The sequence below is a fragment of the Triplophysa dalaica genome, chromosome 14 (assembly GCF_015846415.1).
Source record: "Triplophysa dalaica isolate WHDGS20190420 chromosome 14, ASM1584641v1, whole genome shotgun sequence".
Classification (NCBI taxonomy): Eukaryota; Metazoa; Chordata; class Actinopteri; order Cypriniformes; family Nemacheilidae; genus Triplophysa; species Triplophysa dalaica.
In genome coordinates, this window is record NC_079555.1 from 20,244,084 (window position 1) to 20,268,998 (window position 24,915).

Consider the following 24,915-nt stretch of genomic DNA (forward strand, 5'->3'; position numbering starts at 1 on the left):
GAATGAGCATCTACTCACCGGGCCAGACCTTACAAATACCCTTGTAGGGGTCTTGTGTCGCTTCCGCAAAGGACGAGTAGCCATCATGTGTGATGTAGAGCGGATGTTCCATCAATTTCATGTCGCACCAAGTGACCAAGACTATCTCAGATTCCTGTGGTGGGAAAGAGGCGATATGGAGGCTCCACCTTCAGTGTTCCGCATGAAGGTTCACTTGTTCGGTGCTGCATCGTCACCTGGATGCGCAAACTTTGGGCTCAAACACCTGGCTGCAGAAGGTGAAGGCAAGTTTAGTGAAGCTACAGTGAGGTTTATTCAGCGCAACTTTTATGTTGATGATGGATTAACAAGTTTGGACAGTGAAGAAGAAGCTATCGAGCTTGTTAGAGAGGCAAGAGACCTCTGCAACACTGGTAAACTCCACTTACACAAATTCATTACCAGTAACAAGAAGGTGCTTGCCACAATCCCAAAGCAAGAACTTGCAGAAGTTGTAGCTGACCTGGACATGGCCTTGGGTGAGCACAAGATGGAGCGGGCTCTCGGGGTCCAATGGTGCATTAGCTCAGATAAGTTCCAGTTCAAAGTGAGGGTAAAGGATCATCCTTTCACCAGAAGAGGAGTATTGTCAACAGTGGGCTCAATTTTTGATCCTCTTGGATTTGTGGCACCTATCATTCTAAAAGGTAAACAGATACTACAAAGGATGTGCCAAGACAAGGTGGGATGGGATGAGCAGCTTCCTGATGATCTCAGGCCGCGTTGGGAAGCGTGGCTCCAAGACCTTCATAATCTTTCAGTGGTAGAGATACCACGGCACTACATGCCATTGGCAGCTAAGGAAGTTCAACAGTGTGAGCTTCACCATTTTTCCGATGCCAGTGTTTCCGGCTATGGAATTTGTTCTTACCTTAGGGTTGTTTCGAAGTCTGGAGAAGTCCAGTGTGCTCTTGTTATGGCAAAGGCAAGGGTTGCACCGACAAAGTTAACAACGATCCCAAGACTGGAACTCTCAGCTGCAGTCGTGGCCACAAGGTCGAGTGACCTGCTAAGGAGAGAAATGGAGATGGAAAATCTACAGGAATACTTTTGGACCGATTCCAAGGTCGTCCTTGGTTACATTAACAATAATGAAAGGCGATTTCATGTATTCGTAGCCAATCGGATCCAGCAGATCAAATCGAGCACAGAACCAAGTCAATGGCGATATGTTTGCTCAGAAAATAACCCGGCTGACCATGCCTCTCGCGGACTCATGGCAAAGGAGCTTGTAGAGTCTAACTGGTTTACGGGACCTCGTTTCTTGTGGCAAAAGGACCTCCCTAAGGAGGAAGAGTTTAAGGTGAGAGAACTCAATGAGGATGACCCAGAAATCAAAAGAGCACAAGTTCACACAACTGAAGCAAATGAGGAAAAGTCCCTATTAGACCGACTTCAGAAGTTTTCGGACTGGAAAAGAGTCGTAAGAGCCATAGCAAGACTTAAGCGTCTTGCAAAGGAGGTGAAAGGTCTAAAAACAAGATCCAATGAAGTTACGACACTTGAAGAAAGAATGGAGGCTGAACAATTCATAATCCATGCAGTTCAAGAAGAAGCGTTCAGTGATGAAATCAAGGCTCTTAAACAAAAGAAAGAGGTACAAAGGAACAAGTCAACCAAACTGCACAAGTTGAACCCTTTCAAGGACAGTCAAGATATCCTGAGGGTGGGAGGTAGATTGACACAAGCAACACTCCATCCTCATGTCAAACACCCAGCTATCCTCCCCAAAGGACATCATGTGTCTCGATTGTTGATAAAGCACTATCATGAGAAGGTGAAGCATCAGGGTCGTGGAATGACCATCAATGAATTACGCTCCGGTGGGATTTGGATCATGGGGTGTAGTAGTGAAGTTTCATCACTCATTTTCAAGTGCATCAAATGCAGAAAATACAGAAAATGTAATCAAGAACAAAAAATGGCCGACCTTCCCCCAGAGAGAATGGAAGCTACCCCTCCATTTACCTATAGTGGTATGGACTGTTTCGGACCATTTTATTGTAAAGATGGAAGGAAAGAACTAAAGAGGTATGGGCTTCTATTCACCTGCATGTGTTCACGTGCCATCCACATTGAGGTATTGGATGACCTTTCCACTGATGCTTTCCTAAACGCGTTGCGCTGTTTTATTGCTATAAGAGGCAATGTAAGTCAACTACGAAGTGACCAAGGCACAAACTTTGTGGGGGCACGCAATGAATTCCAAGAATTAATGAAAGGAATGGATCAAGAACGTGTGAAAGAGTTGGGATGCAACTTCTTCATGAACACACCTGCTTCCAGTCACATGGGTGGGGTCTGGGAGAGGCAGATTCGGACTGTGAGAAATGTTCTCACAGCCATTCTAGACCAGTCTTCTGGAAGATTAGACAGCTCTTCATTAAGAACATTCCTGTATGAAGTGATGGCTATAGTGAACAGTCGACCATTGACCACGGAACATCTTAATGATCCTTTAGGTCCTGAACCCCTAACTCCAAACCATATATTGACAATGAAGTCGTCAATAATCGCACCACCACCTGGTGAGTTTGTAAGGGAAGATCTCTATCTTCAGAAAAGATGGAAGAGAGTTCAGTTCTTGTCTAATGAATTTTGGACCAGATGGAGAAAGGAGTATTTGCTGAATCTGCAGCAGAGGAGCAAATGGAACAAGGACAGGAGAAATGCTAAAGTGAATGACATTGTCCTGTTGCAAGATGATGACGCACCAAGAAATAAGTGGAAGCTGGCGAAGGTAGTTGAAGTCTTCCAAGGATCTGACGGAAGAGTCAGAAAACTCAAACTGTTACTTAGTGACACAGCACTAGACATTAGAGGCGCACGCTCACATAAGCCAGTTTATTTAGAAAGGTCAATACACAAAACAGTACTACTGCTTGAGGCCGAATAAGTAGCCTAGTTCTTCATTGTTTTGTTTATATTTGAATGTATATGCGTTTATTTACATCATTGTTTTAGAATGTTCTGTTTAGAAAGTCTATTTTTGTGATGTGAATCACACATTGTGTGATGGTGGGAGTGTAAATGCAGCCGGTATTTTGAATATATTTGAAATACTCATGTACTTTTATTTTGACATTCCGAAAACCGGAAGTAAGCCCCGTAACCAAAGCGCAGGGACCAAGCGCACATGTAGCGATTCATGCTAGTTTAATTCTTTATACTCCCTGTTTCAACTGCGTATAAGTTTAAGTATATTTGACTTTGAAGATTGCTTCTGGGAAATGACTCTGCCGTTGGTTGAGAAGCAGGCTAAAGTGGTCAGTATTACTGTATTCTTTATTTGTCATTTATGTATTGTTTTGCAATATTTGATGTCTTTTATTTTGTTTACTTGAACTTTTAGTTCTACGGTGTTAAAGTGTTAATAAACATCTGTGTATGGAACCGGAGTCTCGCATTCAATCGATGGGCGGCATAAGTTATAAATATAAAATCACCACATTTAACTGCACTATATCAATTTAGTTTATTTGTGTGTGCTGCGCTCATAGACTTTAGAAAACGGCGCTCATTTGTTTGATTTCTCCTCGAGAAGCTGCGCAAGCCACAAAAGTCCGAAACTGTCTTATTCGTTTTTTCATATTCGTCATTTGGTGGCTCTCAATTGTCAAAAACAACCCTCAAAATAATTGCTACGGATGCGAAAAATGCAGAAAATTGAACCATCAGAATTAATTTTTATGACGGGCGGAAGTTTCAGAGATTGCAAACATATAAAACCTGAGGTCCTATTTAGTTATATATATATAGCCTATATATATATATAAAACGAATAAACTAGTCAGAATATAGGCTACAGCTAAAGCTTTCCTTTAGTTTTTGTGAAATACACGCAGCCACGCACACAAAAAAACATTTTTAAATACATTTATGTTGTTAATAAATAAAAAACACTAAATTGTTGTAACAGCAATATCTCCAAGTTTTGTTTTTCACTGTAAAAATGTAATGATTTGCCAATGCAAAGAGAGTACCGCCACCTTTTCCCCCACTTCAAGCACTGCTTATAACACAAACAAATCATCCTCCTGGCGACTTGTTTTTGTCAATGTGACAAATCCAGCGAATTTTACTGTTGTTTTTGGAGACTTTTGTGGTGTTTGGAGACTCGAAAGCACGAGTCACTCTGCAGTTAGGCCTACTGTTCACAACGAGCAGCGGGTGCTGCCGTTAGCCCCTCTCCCGTCCAAAAGCACTTCAAGGCGGTCAGACTCTCAGTAGCCTCACGCAGCACTCAGAGCAGAGAGGAGACACACACCCCTCCGCGTCCAGGCTGCAAATGAATCGCGCATGCGCATGGCCGCCGCCGTTCCCGCCCTAGCTTGCAGAGCGGGTTGTAAATGTAAATGTTCACTCACTCAAAATACAAAAATAAATAACTGCGATTTAAATTGACTCAAGACATAGCTCTCCATTCACTCTAGTCTAGTCTCTTGCCAAGTTCACTTGTGCCAGCTCTCGCTAGTCTGTTATCAATCTCGATTTACATAGGCCTTTACTACAAAACCCCAACAGTCTTTTTAAAGACTAAACCCACAAACATTTTTGTTAAAGATTAGATCAAATCTCAGCCCTTGCCAGTATTTTTTTTTAACTGCTAGGCAGTAGCTACACTTAGCTAAAACAACCCACACGACTAAGACACACACACACACACACTACAATCTTTAAGTATTCAAATAAAATCTGAATTGTCTGCAAAATAATTATTTTGTTCGTTTAATTAAAGATCGTCCCTAAGTCCCGATTGATTAGCCCCTGATACGTCTCTCAACACAGCCACACACACAGTTACATATTGCCTAAACTTTATTTAAAACACATAACAAAAATGGAGAAATTTCTTGTGCGGACCAACAAGCCAACCGACGCACCACCAGCTGCAAAAAAGCTTAGAAGGTACGATGAAGCATACCTGCAGTTTGGGTTTACAGTTACGGCTGATCTGAGACCTCAGTGTGTCGTGTGTGCCGAGGTGCTGGCAAACGACAGTATGAAGCCCTGCAAATTAAAAAGGCACCTCGAAACAAAGCATCCTGGCATTAAAAATAAGCCAGCTGAATATTTTAAAAGAAAGCTTGATGGCCTCCATCAGCAACAGGCAACCATTTCAGTGCACAGCACTGTGTCTAAACAGTGTTTGGAGGCATCGTATGTAGTGGCCAAAAGAATCGGTAAACTGGGTAAACCGCATACAATCGCAGAGACTCTCATTTTGCCGGCAGCGCAAGACATGTGCAGAATAATGATAGGCGATAGTGCAGCAGCCAAACTCGGTGCAGTACCACTGTCCAATGACACAGTCGCTAGGAGAATTGTAGACATGTCCAATGATATCAGAGAGCAACTGATCGAGTTTGTAAAAAAGAGTCCTTACTACGCGCTGCAGCTGGACGAATCCACTGATATTGCTGGGCAGGCACAGCTCCTCACCTATGTCAGGTATCTACGGGACAAGGCGATTGAGGAGGATGTACTGTTTTGCCGGCCTCTTCAGTTGCACACTACAGGAGAAGCCATTTTCAATGTCCTTAATATTTTTATCCTTGAAAATGGTTTGGCTTGGGACCGATGCGTTGGCCTATGCACGGATGGTGCGCAAGCAATGACGGGGCGTGAGCGTGGCCTAGCTGCTCGAGTTCAGCAAGTAGCTCCACTTGTGAAATGGACACATTGCATGGTCCATCGCGAAGCACTAGCTGCTAAAAAAATGCCGGTTCTTTTTGACTCCGAGCTGAACCAATCCGTGAAAATGATAAATCTTATCAAATCACGGCCGTTAAACTCTCGCTTGTTTGGGGTCCTCTGCCAGGAGATGGGGTCAGGGCACGAACAGCTGCTTCTGCACACTGAAGTTCGCTGGCTCTCCAGGGGGCGGGTGCTACAGCGGTTGTATGAGCTTCGAGAGGAGGTGAAGTGGTTTTTGACCGGAAACAAATCAGATCTGGCGAAGCATCTGGATTACACTATGTGGCTTGCGTCTCTGTCCTATTTGGTCGATATATTTGACCGCTTGAATGGCCTCAACCTGTCTTTGCAAGGCCGCGGAACTCATATTTTGATCCTTGCAGACAAAGTGCACGCCTTCACACAAAAACTAGACCTCTGGCATGGCCGCATCAGTCAAGGGAACTGCGACATGTTTCCCAGCCTTGCAGACTTTATCACTGATGCAGGCACGTCACACGATTTCTCATCCCTATTTCAATCAGCGTCTGAGCACCTGTCAGCAATGAGAAAACAATTTGCGACGTACTTTAAAGAGGATTATCGCTCTTTTGCGTGGGTTCGAGATCCGTTTGTGTGCACAGCAAACGAGCTATCAATTGATATGCAGGAACAGCTTATTGAGCTGAAGAGTGACAGTAGACTGAAGGAACTCTTTAACTCCTGCCCTCTTTCGTCATTCTGGGCAGCATTGATGCAGGAATATCCTGAATTCTGTGACGTCGCCATGAAGATTCTCCTTCCTTTCGCGTCGACATATCTGTGTGAGGCAGGATTCTCAAAAATGACTGCACTCAAAACGAAATACCGCAATCGTGCACAAATCGAGGATGATCTGAGACTATGTTTATCAAACATTGAGCCAAGAATTGGGGATCTTTGCAAGGCAAAGCAGGCTCAGGTCTCGCATTAACATCACGTACCTGCAAGCTTCTGTTACAAAATGCAGATGATACCTACTATTAGGCCTAGTAATAATAACCATAATAAAGCATACATTAATATCAGAGGTCTGGTGCAAATTCCCAATTATAGTAATAGCCTAGTAATGATAATAGGCCAATACTGATGATAATAATAATAATAACAACAACAACAACAATAAAGCATTTAACCTCATATAATTATATAGCAATAGCCTAGTAATGATGATAGGCGTACTACTACTCATAATAATAATAATAATGTCTGCAAGCTCACATTAGAAGTCTGGTTCTACTGCCAATTATAACAATAGCCTAGTAATGATAATAGGCCTACCTACAGCTACTGATGATAATAATAATAATAATGTGGGCCTAAAGATAATAGCCGGCCGGCCATCCATCCTTCCATCCATCCAAGGTTGTGTGGTGTGGGGGGGGGGGCGCTGGGGCCCCAACTGCAATGAAGCAGCTTTGGGGGGCCCAGCTTGCAAAAGGTCGAGAACCCCTGCACTAGACAATTCATTAGTTGCACACATCTGTGCAATGTAATATACATTCTTCTTTTACAAAGCTTTTCCATTTTCAGTTTTTGTTTACATTGTCAGAAAGGTGATGATTATACTGTTTATTATTGAGGACATAGTGAATGTTGGTGGTGTACTTGAGTGCATTATATTGAGTGTTGTCCTTTTACTTTATACATTGTAATGGTCAATCAAAACTATATACTAAAATATATAACGGCTGTATAAAACCTGTTTATATATTTTTGACGGACCATTAAAAAATGGAATTGTGACATCCATCAAACTTTGGAGTGGACATTCCTTTTGTCTGATCAGTGTGCAAGCTTTTTCTCGTACTCCAGTATACCACCACCACCCACTACTAAGTCTTATAATTATTAATGCAATAGCTGAATTCGAAAGTATTAAGTATGGCAATTTGATCATTTCATGTTCAATTTATTGGTCACGACCGGTGACTGTCTGATCAGTTTCTTATATCAGATTTTTAACCAGATTATTAATGAATTAAATTATTTACAAATGTTAATCTTTTCTAGTAGTTGTCCTGTATTGGAACAATACACTAATTGGATTTACGAGGATTTTCCATCTCAACTTGGTCTACATGTTACTCTGTAAGTTTCATTCATTTCATTACTAGCTAAAAAAATCTATTTCTTTAAGAGTTTTCCTGGGAATCAATCCTGAGCGAGGGTCAAAGGCCGAGAAGAAGGGGACCAAACACCAGCACATTCCTCCAAGACTGCTGAAGTTCCTGGTTGAAATAAACAACTTCGAAAATCCATGGATGGTAATTTGAACTGTTTTACTGATGATGATTTTTGCCATGAATTTGGAAATATTTATAAAAAAGTTTAAAAGCTGTTTGACTTGTTTGTGACCACATTTTAATGCAACACCATTATTGTCTTGTTATTTATGAATGTATCGTTGTTTACTCTGTTTTTATTCTGTTTGTTGCTGTTTTAAAGCAAACTATCTGATCCAAAAACATGGTGCTTTGAACATTATTAAAGGAATTCCTAAAACTTGTCATTTTAAAATGTAGCCATCGAATGCACTTTAATGCATATCCTTCATGGCATAAAAAATAAACATGTTCAATTTATATATGTTGTGGTGATTGTACTTGAGCATCTTGCTGTATTATACATTTAGTTATTTTACTGCATTACATTGGTCTGGTGATGTATACCATTTGTCATTGTATTTAAGCATGAGAGTGGAAGAAAATACATGTTTTTTTAACAGAAAATGTAGGCTGCTACTGACTATTCAGAATTTTATGTTTCAGATTTAAAGAGACTGTCCATAGCAATGGTACAGATTTTTCAGTGGTGAAGACATTTCTTGGTAGAAATTGCTACTGAGCATATGATGTAAATTATCCGTTTTAGGATTTACAGAAGTGTCTCTGAATAAACTGCTGATATACTGTAAATCTACAGAATTATCCGTTTTAGGATTAACAGAAGTGTCTGTGAATAAACTGAGCATAGACTGTAAATCTACAGAATTATCCGTTTTAGGATTAACACAAGTGTCTGTGAATAAACTGAGCATAGACTGTAAATCTACAGAATTATCCGTTTTTGGATTAACAGAAGTGTCTGTGAATAAACTGAGCATAGACTGTAAATCTACAGAATTATCCGTTTTTGGATTAACAGAAGTGTCTGTGAATAAACTGAGAATAGACTGTAAATCTACAGAATTATCAGTTTTAGGATTAACAGAAGTGTCTGTGAATAAACTGAGCATAGACTGTAAATCTACAGAATTATCCGTTTTTGGATTAACAGAAGTGTCTGTGAATAAACTGAGAATAGACTGTAAATCTACAGAATTATCCGTTTTAGGATTAACAGAAGTGTCTGTGAATAAACTGAGCATAGACTGTAAATCTAAAGAATTATCCGTTTTAGGATTAACAGAAGTGTCCGTATCATTAACGGATTAATTCCTGGTAATTTTCTGCCAGGACTTTATCTGTTATTTTACTGATTTTTTTCTTACAGTGTGGAGGTATCCGCCATTTCACATATAGATAAGAATAAAATATATATCAATACTCAGTAGTATAAAACCTGCTTATAAATTACTACTTTACATCAGATTCCTTTCCGTTTTAGTAAGCGTCAATGGTTGGATGCCAATGGCTCCATGGATTTTTTTCTTTAGAGAATCGATCTGATTTCACACAAAAGATCCCTTTTATTAACACTTCTCCAATTAAAATTTAAAAACATGTGCACTCCCAGAGCCTACAAGAGAAAATTTTCAAATTTAGTTCAGTGTTTAAGGTTACAAAACAATTGTTTTAATTTCAAATTAGATTAGTAGTTTTATGCATTCCCTCCCAATTCTTAAATCTGAAATCACTCCCACTAGTGCCATCTAGTGGTGGTCTCCCTGTCACGTCCTTAAAGGTTGACTGAACAGAATGACAGAATGACAGGAAATTAGACAGACTCGTACGTGCTTGAGGAAGGGTCGGAGAAGTCGAGCTTCAGTTATGATCCCTCTCGCCGGTTCCTCGATGGGAGCTGCGAAATACAAAGGAGCAGAAAGGTGGAATAAAAGTTATATTATATGTCTTTTATTTCTATTTAGGCAGAAACAATATTCCAGAGACCAACATCAGAATGACATAATGCCTACTGACAAACAATTAATATTTATTAATAGAAGACATGAGACACTTACCAGATCAATTTCCATGCCATCGAGATCCTCGATTCGGCCTTCCGATGATATCAATCACATGTTTCACAACGGGTTCCCCATTAGCCCCCATTATCCTCCATTAGGCCTGTCCCTTGTCGACTGCTTGCATGACTGCAATATAACTTTAAACAATTACAAAATGCAGTGTTTTATGTAAAAAATAAATAAAAGGACTCATATGTAAAAACTAATTTAAAGGTTTTCTACTGTGAGATCACAAATAAATACATCAATGAAAGATCATGTTTACAAGAAACACTTGCCAAGAACTTTTACTCTACAATGTGGTAAAATAAGAATATGACCCCTTGTAGAGAGTTGAAATGTTGTCAATGGTTACATTTTGACTGCGATGTCTCTTGCATTGTAAAGGTTAAGAGGACAGGAAGAAAAAGGGATGTTATTATTAAGTAACTTATCAGGGGACTGCAATATATATTAAAGGTTAATGTGTCAATCATAGTATTACCTTCTATTATTTTCCTCTTAGCGGTGCCAGGCTTAGCCTTTTTGCTCCTGATGGAGGGATCCTGACTGCTCATGCCACTGACCACAGACATGGTGTAATCATCTCCACCTGCCTGCAGAAAGTTCACGTAAGAGATGAGCGGCAGCCAGCAGTCTTCCATCTTGATAGATCGAAGGATCTGAATTTCTACTTTTTTTGTGTTTATTTTTCCTAAAGATTATGAAATTCTGTCTTGAGAGTATAGACATACATTTTGTATTATGTTTAATTTCTAATGTCCTTCTCCTTTTTATTCTTAATTATTATTCTTTCTTTTATCTGTATATTTTTCTTTATTAGTTAATATATTCATTTAATTCTACCTACACTAGTTATATTCTACATATTTTTGGATGCTGCATTTGTATTTTGCAGTGGTCTCATTCTACATTTACATTTATGCATTTGGCAGACGCTTTTGACTTACATTGCATTGTCATATACAATTGTTTCTTAGTATGTGCAATCTCCTGGGATCGAAGCCATGACCTTGCATTGTTAACACAATGCTCTTACCACTGAGCTACAGGTCTCAAGGTTCTTTATCATTTCACACTTTCTATGTTGGTATGATAACCAGTGGTGGCTGGCCATTAGAGGGCGTCAGGGCGCTCCCTGAGATACACACACAAAATAATAATTATTTTTAAAACTGAAGTGAACATTTGCATAATGTAATGTTATAGATAATCATCTTTGGAAAATATATGTTTTCATCATTAAAATATGGTCTGTCTGCACGTCTCAATTTCAGCTGAGGGGCGATCGAAAATCGCCCACAGTAGGCGGTGTAGATCCTGATTCAAGATATACATATATTTAAGACGTGTCATCAATTTTACCCAATCAGCGTCCACAAATCTCCTCTGAAAGAGGCGATTTTTCTGTCTCCCCAAACTGCTAATATCAGGGCTGGTCTGTATGGCTCAATTTCCAATTGTGTGACTATGGCAGGCTCAGGTAATTCCGGACACGAACCTAACTCTGTAAAATCTCTCCTCCAATGTACGTTTGAGAAGAGAAATTTGGCAGAAAGATAAAGGAGCTGGGTCCAGATCAGCCTGACCTCTTAATCAGACACCAGACAAGCGTAGAAAGGAAGAAGTATATGCAAAGCTTCTCTTCCCATTGTTACACGGAATAAACAGGTAACTAGATGTTCTTTAACTTTGTTGCTTGCCATAATTGTTTGCTGTGCCAGTGTGCCAAAGGCCCACCACACAAAAATTTCACCAGCCGCCACTGATAGTACCACCTGCTCAATGTGTTTCTAGTTAGGACAAAGTTAGACAAAGATAGAGTGAACTCTAGACAGAGTTCTAGGCAGAGGTTTCCTTCAATTAATTAGGTACAATTCCAACACAGTTGGTTGACTAAATTTGTTTTCTAAAATAAGAGATACTGCTTTTCTGGAATTCTGGAATTTACAGAGAGATTCAATAAAGGATGCAGCATGGCGACAACCACCTGCAGATGGGATGAGACGATTGTTGTAACCTCGAGACTAGTCTGCTGCGAGACAAAGCTATCAAGACTTCCTTAACTCTGCAAGGATGTTTACATTACAAAACTGAGCTGTTTCGAGAAATTAAGGTCATAATGAGAAGATCAGAAATTTATGACAGGGCAAGCTATACACCACATTGAAAAGTCAAATTGAAGTAAACTGTGTACTCGGCTATATTTCTTTTGGTCTTTGATCAAAATGAACATAATTGTTCATAAAATGAAAATGAAAAATGCTTGACAAATGTAAGCATTTTTACAATTGTCATGAAGTGTTTATCATCTTTGCTCTTTTACATTACTTTGAAATTGTTTGTTTGTTTGTAAGATATTCAATGATGGTAAGAAAGCAAACCTAAGTCTAGACATATCCTCTTAACTGATTGAGTATGAAACAGAACATACCCTGTCCGTTTTATAGGGCACATGAAATGCTTTCAATCAATCCTTTGAAAGAGATGTGAAAGATTTATGATTTTGAGAGTTTGCTTGATTTTAATCAACTTCGATTCCTAATCATATGTGATCAAATGTTCTCTAATATGATCAAGAGGAGGGAATGATAGATTGTAGGATCTGAATTTTCTTAAAGCAACCTTGTTGTGAGTGTTTTTTCATTAGATGTAAAAATTCTGAATTGAGATATACATTTAGTGTTGTATTTAATTCATTATTTTCTTAGGTTTTATTATTATTGAACATTTTTCATATCAAGTTTATTTGTTATAGATTTTATTAATTTCTTTCTCCCTATTCTACATTAAGTTGAATGTTGCAGTTGTGTTGTCTTCACAAGGACATACGAGTTTCCAAACGCAACTATGATTAACTTTGCTTATTAACAAGTTGGAACACAAAGGTATCGTTTAGGATCAATAACAAGACATATTCGGTTTATCAAGCTGACTAAAAGCTCTATAACAAATCATTATTCTTAAAAAACAAAGATGTTTTATTTGGTAATGTATGTACATGTGGCTCATTATTATTATGATAGTTCTATAATCATTTTAATTTGGGTTGTTTAGATCCTTCCTTCTGGTTTGAGCTTTAAATGTTGTCATTAATTCAAAAAAACAGTGATTCGAAGGTGTGTCACATTTAGTAAAGGTAAGACACACTACAGTATGTAAATGTAAGGTATTGTTATTTTTGACTGGAGTTTTTTAAAATTGGGTATAAAGTCTTTTCGTTTGCAACTCCAGGCATTTGGATTATTCTGTGTGATACATTTAGCCTACAAGCAAGTACATCTTAAATGATATAATCTGACACGTTAAAAGATTTCCCCAGGTAATATTTGTTTGCATTAAAACGATTATATCAGACCTCATTCCCCACCCCTAATGTTTTGCATTGCAGTGCACAATAATAGAATGTGAAGTTGTTCGAAATGTTTGCAACCAAGCAATGCAGCAAGAACTTGATGCCAATTATGCAGACTAAGCAGCTCCCCTTTCGAAACACGAACTCGACACCGTGCTTTCACAAAATTCAACAGAAAAAGCTGTTTTGTTCGCTACTCTAATGCAATGATTGAATAGCTGTGGACTAGTAGTAGAAATCCAGCAGTTGTGTTTGTGGTGGCGGTGATGGCGCTCTTCACTCGCCCCTCACAGCCACACTGTGCCGACGGACAGACAACAGGAAAGTTCGCCGAGCAACTCAAACAAGAACTTGTGCTATCGTACGCAGAATTTCACAAAGGATGTAACTCCAGACGGCGTCTCGGTGAGATTTCATTGGCATTTGCGCACTTTGGAAAGAGAAGCGAAGGACTTTGATTAAGTTTGTGACATTTTCACCGCTTGATCGATGCGTTACATATGTGAGCCAACGCACAGAGCTGGTTATGAAACTATGCTTTCTGTGATTTTTAAGACATTACCCACGGAACTATGAGCGATCCCGACCTCAGATCGATCTCCAAAGTGCAGCAGCGGCTCACGGCTGCGGGTCAGCAGGGGTCGGAGAGCTCTTTGCCCGTAAGCGTGTGTAGACCGGACCGCAACGGAATGTTTCTCATCCATTGCTTCGTCTGCGGAAGCCCGGTTACCCCGGGAAAGGAGTTGAGCTTACAGGCGAAATACCAGAGAGAAAAGGATGGTCCATTTTTCCCTTTCCTGCAAGGCCAGGATCCGGCCCCAGGCGCACTAGAAATCGGTCCGGACGGAGACGCGCTGGTGTGCGCCGTGTGCCATTGCTTTTTGCGCGAACAGTGGAACTCATTTCAGCGCAACAAGACACCCATGGAGAAACGCATGTACTGGCTTAAAAGACCGTACCAGTGCGACTCACGGAGCATATCCTATGATCTGGAGCGCAGAATAAGCGTCGGTAACTTTGATGCTAACGATTCGGACTTCTCGTTCTCGGATAATGACAATCTGTCCGAGCAGGACTTTGATTTTTCGGGACGTGTTATGAATAATAACAATTCCGGCAATGCGGCAAAGGACGGCGACAGAAAAAACGCAGTGAGTATTAAGAGCAGTCCCGAATCAGTGGGCTGTCCCGTCAGACCGAACGCAGCACATGATGTGCCCAAATCAGACCGGCGTGCGACTAAGTTTATCTCTCACACTTCGTGCTTATCAGTAACTATGATCCCACATCAGCATGACATCCCTTCCATGAGCACAACAGCCCCAGATAACGCAATAGTTAGCTGCAATAACGATTGGATGCACGCGTCCGCTGGTGTTTCGGAAGCATGCAACAGATGGGAGATCAACTTCGCACAGAGCGATGAGAGAGAGTGCGCGGCATCATCTCGCCTTAATGCTGAGAGGAGTCGAGCAGCCAAACACCACTTCGGTGATTTTGCTGACGAATGCGTCTGCTACATTTGTGGAAGCAGGCTTTCAGCAGGAGGCCACTTTAGGGTGTTTGTACAAAAGCAGGAGCGAGCTTCATGTGACCCATTCTTTCCTTTTCTCTGTCTCCGCACCCCTCCACCTGGCGCTGTGCCACTCAGTCCTGGAGGGTATACACTTGTTTGTTCTAGCTGTCACTCCTCACTCACTCAGCAGTGGCAGAAGTTTGATGTGGCAGATGTACCTGTGCATCAGAGACTATATGTAGTCCCCCTCAGTGCTAGTGTTGCCTCTCCCCTCACTCCACCAGTCATGGAAGAATCTGAGGACGGGCTACCCAAAGTCCATCCACTTCTCTCCATGCAACGTAATCTAAGTGAAGCTTGCTACTTATGTGGGCAGGACTGCGGGCGAGAGATCAAGGTTGTGTATGCCCGTTCAAGTAATGCCTGCAGAGCCATGTACTTCCCTTTCATAAACCTGTTACCATGCCCACCAAATGCTCAGAGCATGCTTAATGGACAGGTACACTGTTGTATTGTGTGTCACAGAATCTTAGAAGACGTCTGGGCAGACTATTGCCTCTGTCTGAGGGAGGAGCTTATTACATCAGTCAGCACCTTCCTTGGGAGATACCACCTGGCCATGGGCAGAGGAGAAGTCTTGGCATCAGCCTCTTGCGGAACCCTGTCAACCCCTTGTCAGTCAGTTAGAACAACCTCAAGCCACACCTCCATCTGTTACTTGTGTGGGGAGGACCTCTCTGGAGGAATAGAGTATCAGCTTCATGTTAACCCTCCAGGCCGTTGCGGGGAGAGAGAACCTTTCTTTCCCTTCCTAACTATACACCCACCAGCCCCTCGTGCCCGCCCGGCTGATGCTACAGGCCTTGTGTCAGCTTGCGTGCTGTGTTATCATGATCTGCTGGGCCAGTGGACCCAACATGAGAGTCAGGGCTCTGGAACAGGCACACCCAGCAGCCCCTGGTCACGCCAGTATAGCTGCAACACCTTTGTCTGCTTCTTCTGCAGGAAAGAGAAGAAGAGGACTCTTGGGCTGAAAGGGGTGAGTGTTGCTCGCCTACCTGTTTTCCTATATGCTCCGAGGGTCAGTCAGATGCTGGTTATTGACAGTGGAAAGCAGCTAACCATTGGCTCCTGTTTGGAATGTAAGTCTACGGTTCTGGCTGGAAACAAGATAAAGACACTTGGCGGGACTGCAGTATTAAAACACAAGGTAAGAATATTTTTGGTCACACCACTTTTATCAAAATGCTGAGAAATGTTTTCAGAGTAAGTCTGGTTTCACGCATCTTTGCATGTTTAACCCTCATTAGAATTTAGCAGAGATCCAAAGTACGACTTGGTGGACTTCTAGAATTTTTAAGTGTCTTAGTTAGCACAGTTTATTAGGCCAGCTTAGGTAAGGGGTGTTTCTGTTTCAACATGCAAAGGTTTATCTGATGGATTGACGAGTGACTGCCAAATGCTGAAATTGGAGTTATATGACAGGCTGTTGTGGATTCTAGTGAGCTGGGCGGCTAGAGCAGGCAGGGGGTAGATTCATTCTGGAGCCTGTCGCATTAAAGAAATAAACATTTTGCAGATGACTGTGTTCTTGTAAGTGTGGGTTTAAACCATTCTTCAGTAGAGCTCAAGCCAAATCAAGCTTTTGTTTGTCTCATTGCATGTGTGTATGTTTTTCATGTCCAAGAGGCACCGAACAGGGTGTTTTGATTATGAAATTGGCTCTAGTGTGGCTTGTGGTTTTCAATGGGCCTTTGTGCAATGTTGTATGTGAGATTAGCCATATTCACACCAATGAATACAATTACACCAATGCTATTGGATTTTCTTTATTTCCTTTTCGAGCAATTGTGAGTATAACATTATGTACTCTGTCGAAGCAGACTATGTTTTGGTGGCTCTCCTGTAGCTCAGTGGTAAGAGGATGCCACCAGCAATGCTGAGGTCATGGGTTCAAACCCAGGGCTTGCACATTCTCAGAAACAAGCGTGGTATAATTCACTTTAGATAAAGGCGTCTGCCACATGTAATTTTTTGCGTTCATTTAACCTTCTGCCTGTTTTAATAAAATTTCCTGGAACACAGTTCACTACGATTTGAATCAAATGTGTAAATTAATGTGTGACGTTGCTAACTACAAAGTTTAACAAGTACAAAGCCATAAAGGTATGAGAGGCTATCATGAATTGTCATTCATTGTCTGGCATGACGCTAAGTGGAGCTGTGTACCAATTAGAAGGCTGTGGCCTTTGATAAAGGAAGCTGACTTCCATAACACAAATATGGTACCATACAATTTTAATTTAGAAAATATGCATTTATGTAGATTAAAATTTCCAGAGGTAAATAAAATGACATAACCACAGCATTTTTTTTATCTTAGGGGCTTTTTGCCTTTAATGTGATGGAACAATGGAGAACAGACAGGAAAGCATTGGATAGAGACAAGGGAATGGGATCAGCAAAGGCCACTCGAGACAGTAATGGAACTCGGGTCGGGCCACAAGTGGACTGGCACTATATTTTGGCGCACTAACCACAGGGCTATTGGCGGCAACATAATGCAGCAGTATTATTAATGAAACTTATATCTAACATTAAAACACTGACAGAGATTGCAGATTACTTACTTTATTCTTAATGTTTATTGAAAAATATCCAGCCATTACAGACGCATAAAAAATCTTGGGATAGTCACAAGCCCTTTACTAAAGTGACAGTATTGCCAGATCTTCATAGAAAAAAAACAGTAAAGAAAGACAAACCGAAAATGGTCTTATAATCGCACACAGAACATACAAAGATTTTCCTTCATAAATGTCCTAATAATAAAAGACCAGTTTGATGGAGGTGTGTGTGGTTTATTATTATTAAATAAATAAATTAAATATATAGTTCAGCCCCAATATGAAAATTCTGTCATCATTTAATCACTGTTTAGTTGTTCCTAACCTGTATAAATTTCTTTGTTCTGCTAAATATTAAAGATATTTGGAGGAATGTCAGTAACCAAACAGATCTCAATCCTCCATTTACTGCCAAAGTAGAGAAAATAAATACTATGGGAGTCAATGGGGGATGAGATCTGTTTGGTTACTGACATTATTCCAAATATCTTCCTTTGTGTTCAGCAATGTTGTGTTTAACAAGTTGCATTAATAACTGTGTTGTTCAGTGTTGAAATATGATAGGTTATGATAGCTAGTGAAGTGTTATGGTAACTAATTGTAATGTACCCTCCATGACACAGTTACTTTAGCATCCCAGTGGAACTAATAACTCTCTCCTTCGATGGCTCTGGGTGCAGCAGTCATAGCTGTGCTTTATTTTATATAAAACGGCTATTGGCCAAGCAGAACTAAGAACTGTAACTATGTTTTATCTTAAGCCATATTATTTAATATTATTTCGTTTTCATATTTTTCTCCTCCTAGACTGCAAGTCAAAAAAGTTTACTATTATTTTTACATCCTTGTTTATTTTTATTTTGTTGGGCCTGGTGGGCAGGTATTCGCATGATCTCATAATACATGTATGATACAAGTTTGAAAAGAAAAAAACATATTGATTCATTGCAACACTGCAGTGTTTGCCATAATAGGATTCATCTTGGTTGTGTCAATTTACTAGATAATTTTTTTTGGTCATTACAGAAGTTGGATTACGTTTTTATGGTTATGGCGACATTTTCGTGTTGGAAATCTATAAAATCTAAAATATATGTAAAATCATAAATGTTAAAAAAACTCCTAATACACCAAAACAAATGAGTACTCTGAATTGACTGAATTGACCCCAACACACAATGTGCATGTCAAGACCATATTTTAAACTTAAATAATGTAGCTTTGAAGCAAAATCAAGGCGCTTAATACATTCTTATGATTGTTAAGTGTATATAAACGACACTTTTTATCATGTTTACATTACAGCTAAAACCACCAGCACTATTTACCAGGAAAACTATTCACACAGAGCACATACTGTACGTTTGTCTGTGAGAGTACAATAGAGCTTAAACTGAACCCCAAACATTTATGTGCATAAGTCAGCATTCTGAAAAAGGCAGCACAGCGGTATCTTGTGTGCAAGCTAAAAAAGGATTCATGATTGATGTTTGACAGATTACACGTCAGGATCCCTCTGTGAATGTTCCACACATGAGTCAGGAAGAGCTGATGGTGGGAGACATCAAAACTCTTTGAAGAGCTGTAAATTGTGGTGAAGGTAGCTTTGTGGTTTAAGGTTTGTCTCAGGGTCAATGTTGAACAGGACACCCTGGGCACTATCACTGGGTGTTTCATTTAGTTATGCATGGTATTATTTGAAAGGACAATATCTGATTACAAATTTATATTATTTAAAAACTAATTTCAATAATTTATAATTATATATACTGTAGATATAGATTAAAACATACTTACTATTTTGTGCCACGTTTGTTCTCCTAGAAAAATGAATAATTATAATACAAATTACAATAATAAATATGACCTATAATGAATAGTTAAAAGGTGCATGATAATAAGGTTCATTGTTGAAGCCATAGCTGCGGGAAGAGGGGGTGCTGCGGGTGCTGTAACACACCCGGACGCCAAGCGAAGAAAAACAGAAAAGGTGTAAAAATAATAAATATAAAGGCAGATACTATTTGCACTAGGTCCGGCCACCAATATGTGATTGGAATAGAGAAAGTGTAAAAATGTCAATATTTTAAACAACTTATCCTGTGGAGTAAGGTGTGAAGTCTGTATAGCGTGGCACATGAGACCTAGGTTCAAATCCAGCTCTTGCTGAATACGCTCTTTTACCTTTTTCTATCACATTACAGATCATAAAGACATTTGTTTTCAATAAAATTGATTTAAGACTTAAAAATGTATTTTTATTCATAAATTTTCGGTTTAAGGGAAGGTTAGGGGTGTAGAGCTTTAATATCTTTAAGTTGCCATGATGTTAATAATTTTTGTAAATATAATTATCTGAATTTTTATTATTGCATAATGTTTAATGCACAATAATACTGAGGTGCAAATAGTAACATTATCTGCTACAATTTATAAGTATCAATAGCATCTAACTCCTGTTTCTACTAAATTCAAAGAAAAACTGAGTTATTTTCGGTTAGTGTAAAACAGTGCCGATGGGTGCCCCCACTTCAGGGAAGGTAGTAATGTGTTTAGCCCGTCATTTGCATGGCACATCATGTCAAAGTACGTGCCAGCTGCAGACGTGTTGAAAGAGTTTTTAATATAAGAGACGCTCGCGTTTACTTGATACTAGCTTAGACTAATGTGTAATCAGAAATAAATCTTCTGAACGTGAGAATCTCTTATATCATTACCCCTTTGGACGCGTCTGCAGCAGGCATGTATTTTGACATGATGCGTGATGAACATAGGTTTTGGGCCTAAGCAGGATTTAAATTCCTGCTTCCCCTGAAAAGGGGGAACCGATCGCCACTGGTGTGAAAAGCATTGCTGCCTTGGGAGGGCTATTTGTACTCTGTGTAAATAGACACTCCGTAAATTAAACTGTTTTATCAAAAATATATATAATACATTTTCTTAATGTGTCTATTCACTAATATTCATTTTTTTTAACAACGTTACTGTTACAATGACAACACAAGTGTCTCATGAGATCACGGCGTTAGTGAAGGTCAAGTGTCACGAGCGGTCTTGTCCAAATGGCGCAAATTTCAGATTTTTCGGAAAACTGAACAATAATGACCTCATGCAGGACTTCATCAGCGTCAAACCAGAAAGAAATGACACTTTCGGAGTTTGCATGCAGGCCAGCAGTAATGTAAGATTTGAGAGTGTGGCTAATAGGTGTATAGGCAGACTGTGTAACGTTCCTGGTTGATTTCTATGTGCTGTCACCGTGCACCGTTGTGTTAAATCGCGTGACTGGTTTGCCCATGGTTTATTATAGGTTGATGTTTCATACAACAGATTGTGCTTTGGCTATAGGCATACATATAAAATGCATTTATGTGTTTGTTTTTATGTTGTATCCCATAATCACACAGTCATCTTTCTTTATTCTCGGCAGCAACAAATTTTTGCCTCTGTTATTTATTAACATTAAACTAAGCAGCTCACCCATGGCGGCTCACAGAAGTCATAACTTCTGCCCTGGCAAAAAATTATAATAATCACAGCACCCCCTGCTGAAAATAAGTTCCCGCGGCTGTTGTTGAAGCTGTAGACGCATGTTTTTACAGCACTGTGTAGCTTTACTTTAAGGAATATTTAACCTCAAGATGAAAATTATCCCATATCTTACTCATACATTTGCTAACCAGGTGTATATAACTTACCTTTTTGCCAAACCCAAAAGGGGGTGGCAATGTATTCTAAAGTGAAACCATACATTTGTGTACATGTTTAGTGATTGAATAATACTAAATAATGAATTTAACATGATTACCTTCTTGATTCTTAGGCCTACTGGTTTGTTTCTTAATTAAAATTATTAATATTTATCCATATTTTTATCTCTCTATTTTGGTGTGATTTATGTGTTCAATCTGCACTAGAATGTGGAACAAAAGTGTTTCATGCATTCTGACTTCTAAACAATGTTAAACTGTCTTCTCATGCTTTACATGGTCAACTTGTCAAAAAACGTGTTGAGCGTTTAACATTGTATTTCTGTGCTCGATTCAGCCCCCCAGTGATCATACAGGTTCCAGAAAGTTTTTTATAACTGTTTTGTCACAACTTTTCTTAGTCCCTTATTGGACAATTCTCCCGAAAAAGCACGCGGCATGGCCACAGGAGAGCAGGAGAAGGAGCATGTGCAGACGTCACTTTCACTTGTAAGCAGGAGAGAGAGAGCAAACATTCACAAAAATGTTCTTAAGACAAAATATAAGAGCTTTTGTAAGATACATTTTAGGAAGTTCGTAAAAATGTTTGTAAGTGCAATTCTCAAACATTTCTTAAAACATTCTCAAATATTTTTGATAAGAACATCTTCATTTTTGTCGTAAGAATAAAATATTATGATTTAACTTGCTTGCTCGTGCGTTAACTGTAGATGTTTATCTACTGTATACAATAAACTCAATGTGTGTAACACGCACTTCGGATTCTTATGTAGCCTATATGTATTACCATGCGATGTGTTAAACGGCATTTACGATTGCATGTTAGCTAGCAGCCTATGATAGCAAATGTTAAAAAATATACTTATTAAAAACCTTTTGTATGTTAATACGACATAAGACTTGTGACCCTCTCCGTTTCGAGTCACATTGTCCCACAATAATACTAAAAGCACTATAATAAAGAAAGCTAAAGTGAGCTTGACCTTATTATTATATCAAAATAAATATTCCTTAATGGGAAGTAAAAGTCAAATTATAATTCTGGCTCAATATAATACCCATCACATGTGAAACAGCCAAATACACGTATTAAACATTATTCCTTTGGAGAATTAAGACAACCGGGAGGCTATCTTAATTTTAAAGATAATATTTCCGACAGCTTTTGTTTCGAGAATTTGGATTCTTCTTAATTTTTTTCTAAGATAATTTTTTTCGGGAATACATAACATCTTTTACTTTTTTTAAATTAGAATTTAAGAGAAAACATAGCAGTTAAGAAATTTTTTCTTAAGAATGTTTTGTGAATCCGGCACCTGGTGTTTGTTTGTTCATTGCATTTGGGTGATGAATGTTATATAAACTGTGGATATAACGCTGGATTTGGAGATGGTTTGAAACGGATATATGGAGCCGTCCCAGTGCTAAAAGATGCCGGACATTTGCAGACTTTCTCCTTGTCTATTGGCCTGTTTTAGAGTTTAAGCACTGATTTAATGTGATTCTTTTCACTCTCTTTTATGTAACTGTATTACAATTAATTATACTCTTAAGGCCATTACAGCACATGGACTAGCAGACATCACGAACAAACCTGTTTGTCTCAACAATGGTGACAACCAAAAAAACCTCTTAGGATAAACGCAATGCATTCTGGGTACCATCAAAGTACAAAACTCATCCATGACTCCCAGCATGCATTGCGGCATGAAGATTTTCATTTGTTGGTCAACACTGTTGAGATTCATACGCTGATGCTTGATTTCTGAGTCAGAGTCAGTTGCAGTAAATGTAGATCACCCATGTATGTTCAGTTCAACTATTGAACCTAACGAAAATCAACACAACAGCATATAAAAAAAGTCTGTAAAGGAAATTTAAGAACCTTTACTAACTTTCTTTTGACGTTATTTGCTATGAAATATATGTTTCTAAAACACAGTCATTGCATTCGAAAGAAGGATGTTAGAGGCCAACTAAAGCAAACACTGATCACAATACTGGTGACTTTAAACAACAATAAAACATGAAGTCATGGATGTTATGATGAAGTCCCTGTGAACCAGAAGTGATGATTGTCTTCAGTATTCTGACATGTTTCCAAGATGAATAGTGGATGTGTCTCATGTTTTCCTCTGTGAATTTATTGGACGAATTAAACAGGATGTTCCTGTAGTTTGACTGTAGTTTACTGACAACCCCAGTTGCTGGTATATTTCCGTAAAAAACTACAGATGTTTTCTTTTCTCTTGTGTTTTCTGACATTAAATGTTTTGTGGGTCACCACTATGCTGAAGAGTGGAGTGAGTGTTTAAGTCAAGTTCAAGCAATGAGGTAAAGAAATAAAATAAGTAAATGTAATGTTTTCCCTTTTATGCAATAGGTCCATGTTTGCATTTTATATAAAGAAATGCTCTTAATATAAAAGATTAAATGTATTAAGTTCATACACAGCTTGAAGTTTTTAAACTGCAGTTTTAAACTGCAAAGCTGTTTACATGCTTTTCCTGTATTTTTACGGAATTTTCCTGGCAACCACATCTGCCTGTATTTTTCCATAAAAATACCGAACATTTTTTCACAGTGTGGGAGAGGAGGGTTAAGTTTTAATAGATTACCAAATCCAGAAACAATAGAAAGAGCTTTATTGCCAAGTACGTTTACACATTCAATAGAAGCATGTTAATAGTTTGTACTTTGTATAAATGTAAATCTTAAAGGTCCAGTCAGTGAAATCTAGTGGCAAGGTTGCAAATTGCAACCAACCGCTCACTCCACCCCTCCCTTTCGATACACTACAACTACTGACAGAACATGGCAAATAGCATGCATGGGGACACATGAGGTGTATGTAGTTAGAAATAGTAACAATAGGTCCAATATTATAGGGTTTTGCATTCTACTCAACAATGTTAAGTTGACCAGTCAAACACTTGTTAAGTAAAGCTGACAGAATTCATGTTAATTAAGTAACTTGCATTCTTTATGTCCTGTGAACAAGGATGTGTTAAGGAAAACTAACAGCAGCGACACTTCATTTTATTGAGTGCAGAGATACAGACATAGCAACAGAAACATAATAGGACATTTGTTTAAAAGAAATAAAATAAAAAGTAAAAAGAGATAAAGTATAATGCAATAAGAATATAAAGGGGCCCTAATCCAGAAAGTTCAATTTTAAATGTTGATTGAACATAACTGTGTGTCAGGAGTGTGTGCACAGAACCACCCTAGAATGAAAGAAATCCAGCCACTCATTTCTTTAAATCCTCAATAAACATCAACAGTCCTCTTGAACGAGTGGTTGGCATTCTCTCAGTAAACTGACGTCACATCGATTAAGTACACTGCTAAAAATGATATTCTTACTAAGCATTTTTTGTCTTGTTTTTTCTACAAAAAGAGACTTAATTTCTTAGGTCACTTGTCTTCTCAAGAAAGTGCATCTGGATTTCAGAATGTTTAGATATTTGTAATACAAAAACACATGTTTTGCAGTGCATGACTGAGGGACTCTGCTGTCTCTGCCATCTAAGATTTGTACACTCTCAGCCATTGTTTTTATGCTGGACTACTTACAGTGAGGTACAAGAATGTTTTGTAAAAGCACACTGTGTTTTGTTGTTGGTCGCAAGACCGAACATACTGTAAGTCTTCATTTACTCCCGACATTTTAGCAGCTGAAGACGCTGTGGATTAGGCTTTTTTTTCAACGGAATTTGCAGAAGACTTCAGGTAAAGTCCATTAAAACAAGGCTGTCCTG

The 24,915-nt window shown here is 39.0% G+C and overlaps 3 protein-coding genes across 6 annotated transcripts in view; all 3 read left to right on the top strand.

The window, feature by feature from the left end:
- Window positions 1–916: 916 nt before the first annotated feature.
- Window positions 917–10,669, top strand: LOC130435187 (uncharacterized). Of its 3 annotated transcripts, XM_056765603.1 has the most exons (3): window positions 917–3,305; window positions 7,895–8,021; window positions 10,449–10,669. In XM_056765603.1, exon 1 carries the CDS (start codon window positions 956–958, stop codon window positions 2,933–2,935), a length of 1,980 nt encoding a protein of 659 aa, XP_056621581.1. In that variant the 5' UTR covers window positions 917–955; the 3' UTR covers window positions 2,936–3,305; window positions 7,895–8,021; window positions 10,449–10,669. The 3 variants fall into 3 exon arrangements, with proteins under 3 accessions (XP_056621581.1, XP_056621580.1, XP_056621582.1); XM_056765602.1 differs by lacking the exon at window positions 10,449–10,669 and having other exon boundaries at window positions 7,895–8,152; XM_056765604.1 differs by lacking the exons at window positions 7,895–8,021; window positions 10,449–10,669 and adding an exon at window positions 3,392–3,465.
- Window positions 3,605–6,798, top strand: LOC130435188 (zinc finger BED domain-containing protein 5-like). The gene has a single exon (XM_056765606.1). It carries the CDS (start codon window positions 4,880–4,882, stop codon window positions 6,686–6,688), a length of 1,809 nt encoding a protein of 602 aa, XP_056621584.1. The 5' UTR covers window positions 3,605–4,879; the 3' UTR covers window positions 6,689–6,798.
- Window positions 10,670–13,697: 3,028 nt separating the features above from the next.
- gse1b (Gse1 coiled-coil protein b) overlaps window positions 13,698–24,915 on the top strand; it is a 170,534-nt gene continuing 159,316 nt past the window's right edge. For both annotated transcript variants that reach the window (XM_056765597.1, XM_056765598.1), the window contains exon 1: window positions 13,698–16,024. In XM_056765597.1, the coding sequence (XP_056621575.1) occupies window positions 13,871–16,024 (2,154 nt within the window). In that variant the 5' untranslated portion in view covers window positions 13,698–13,870. The remainder of the gene's footprint in view (window positions 16,025–24,915) is intronic.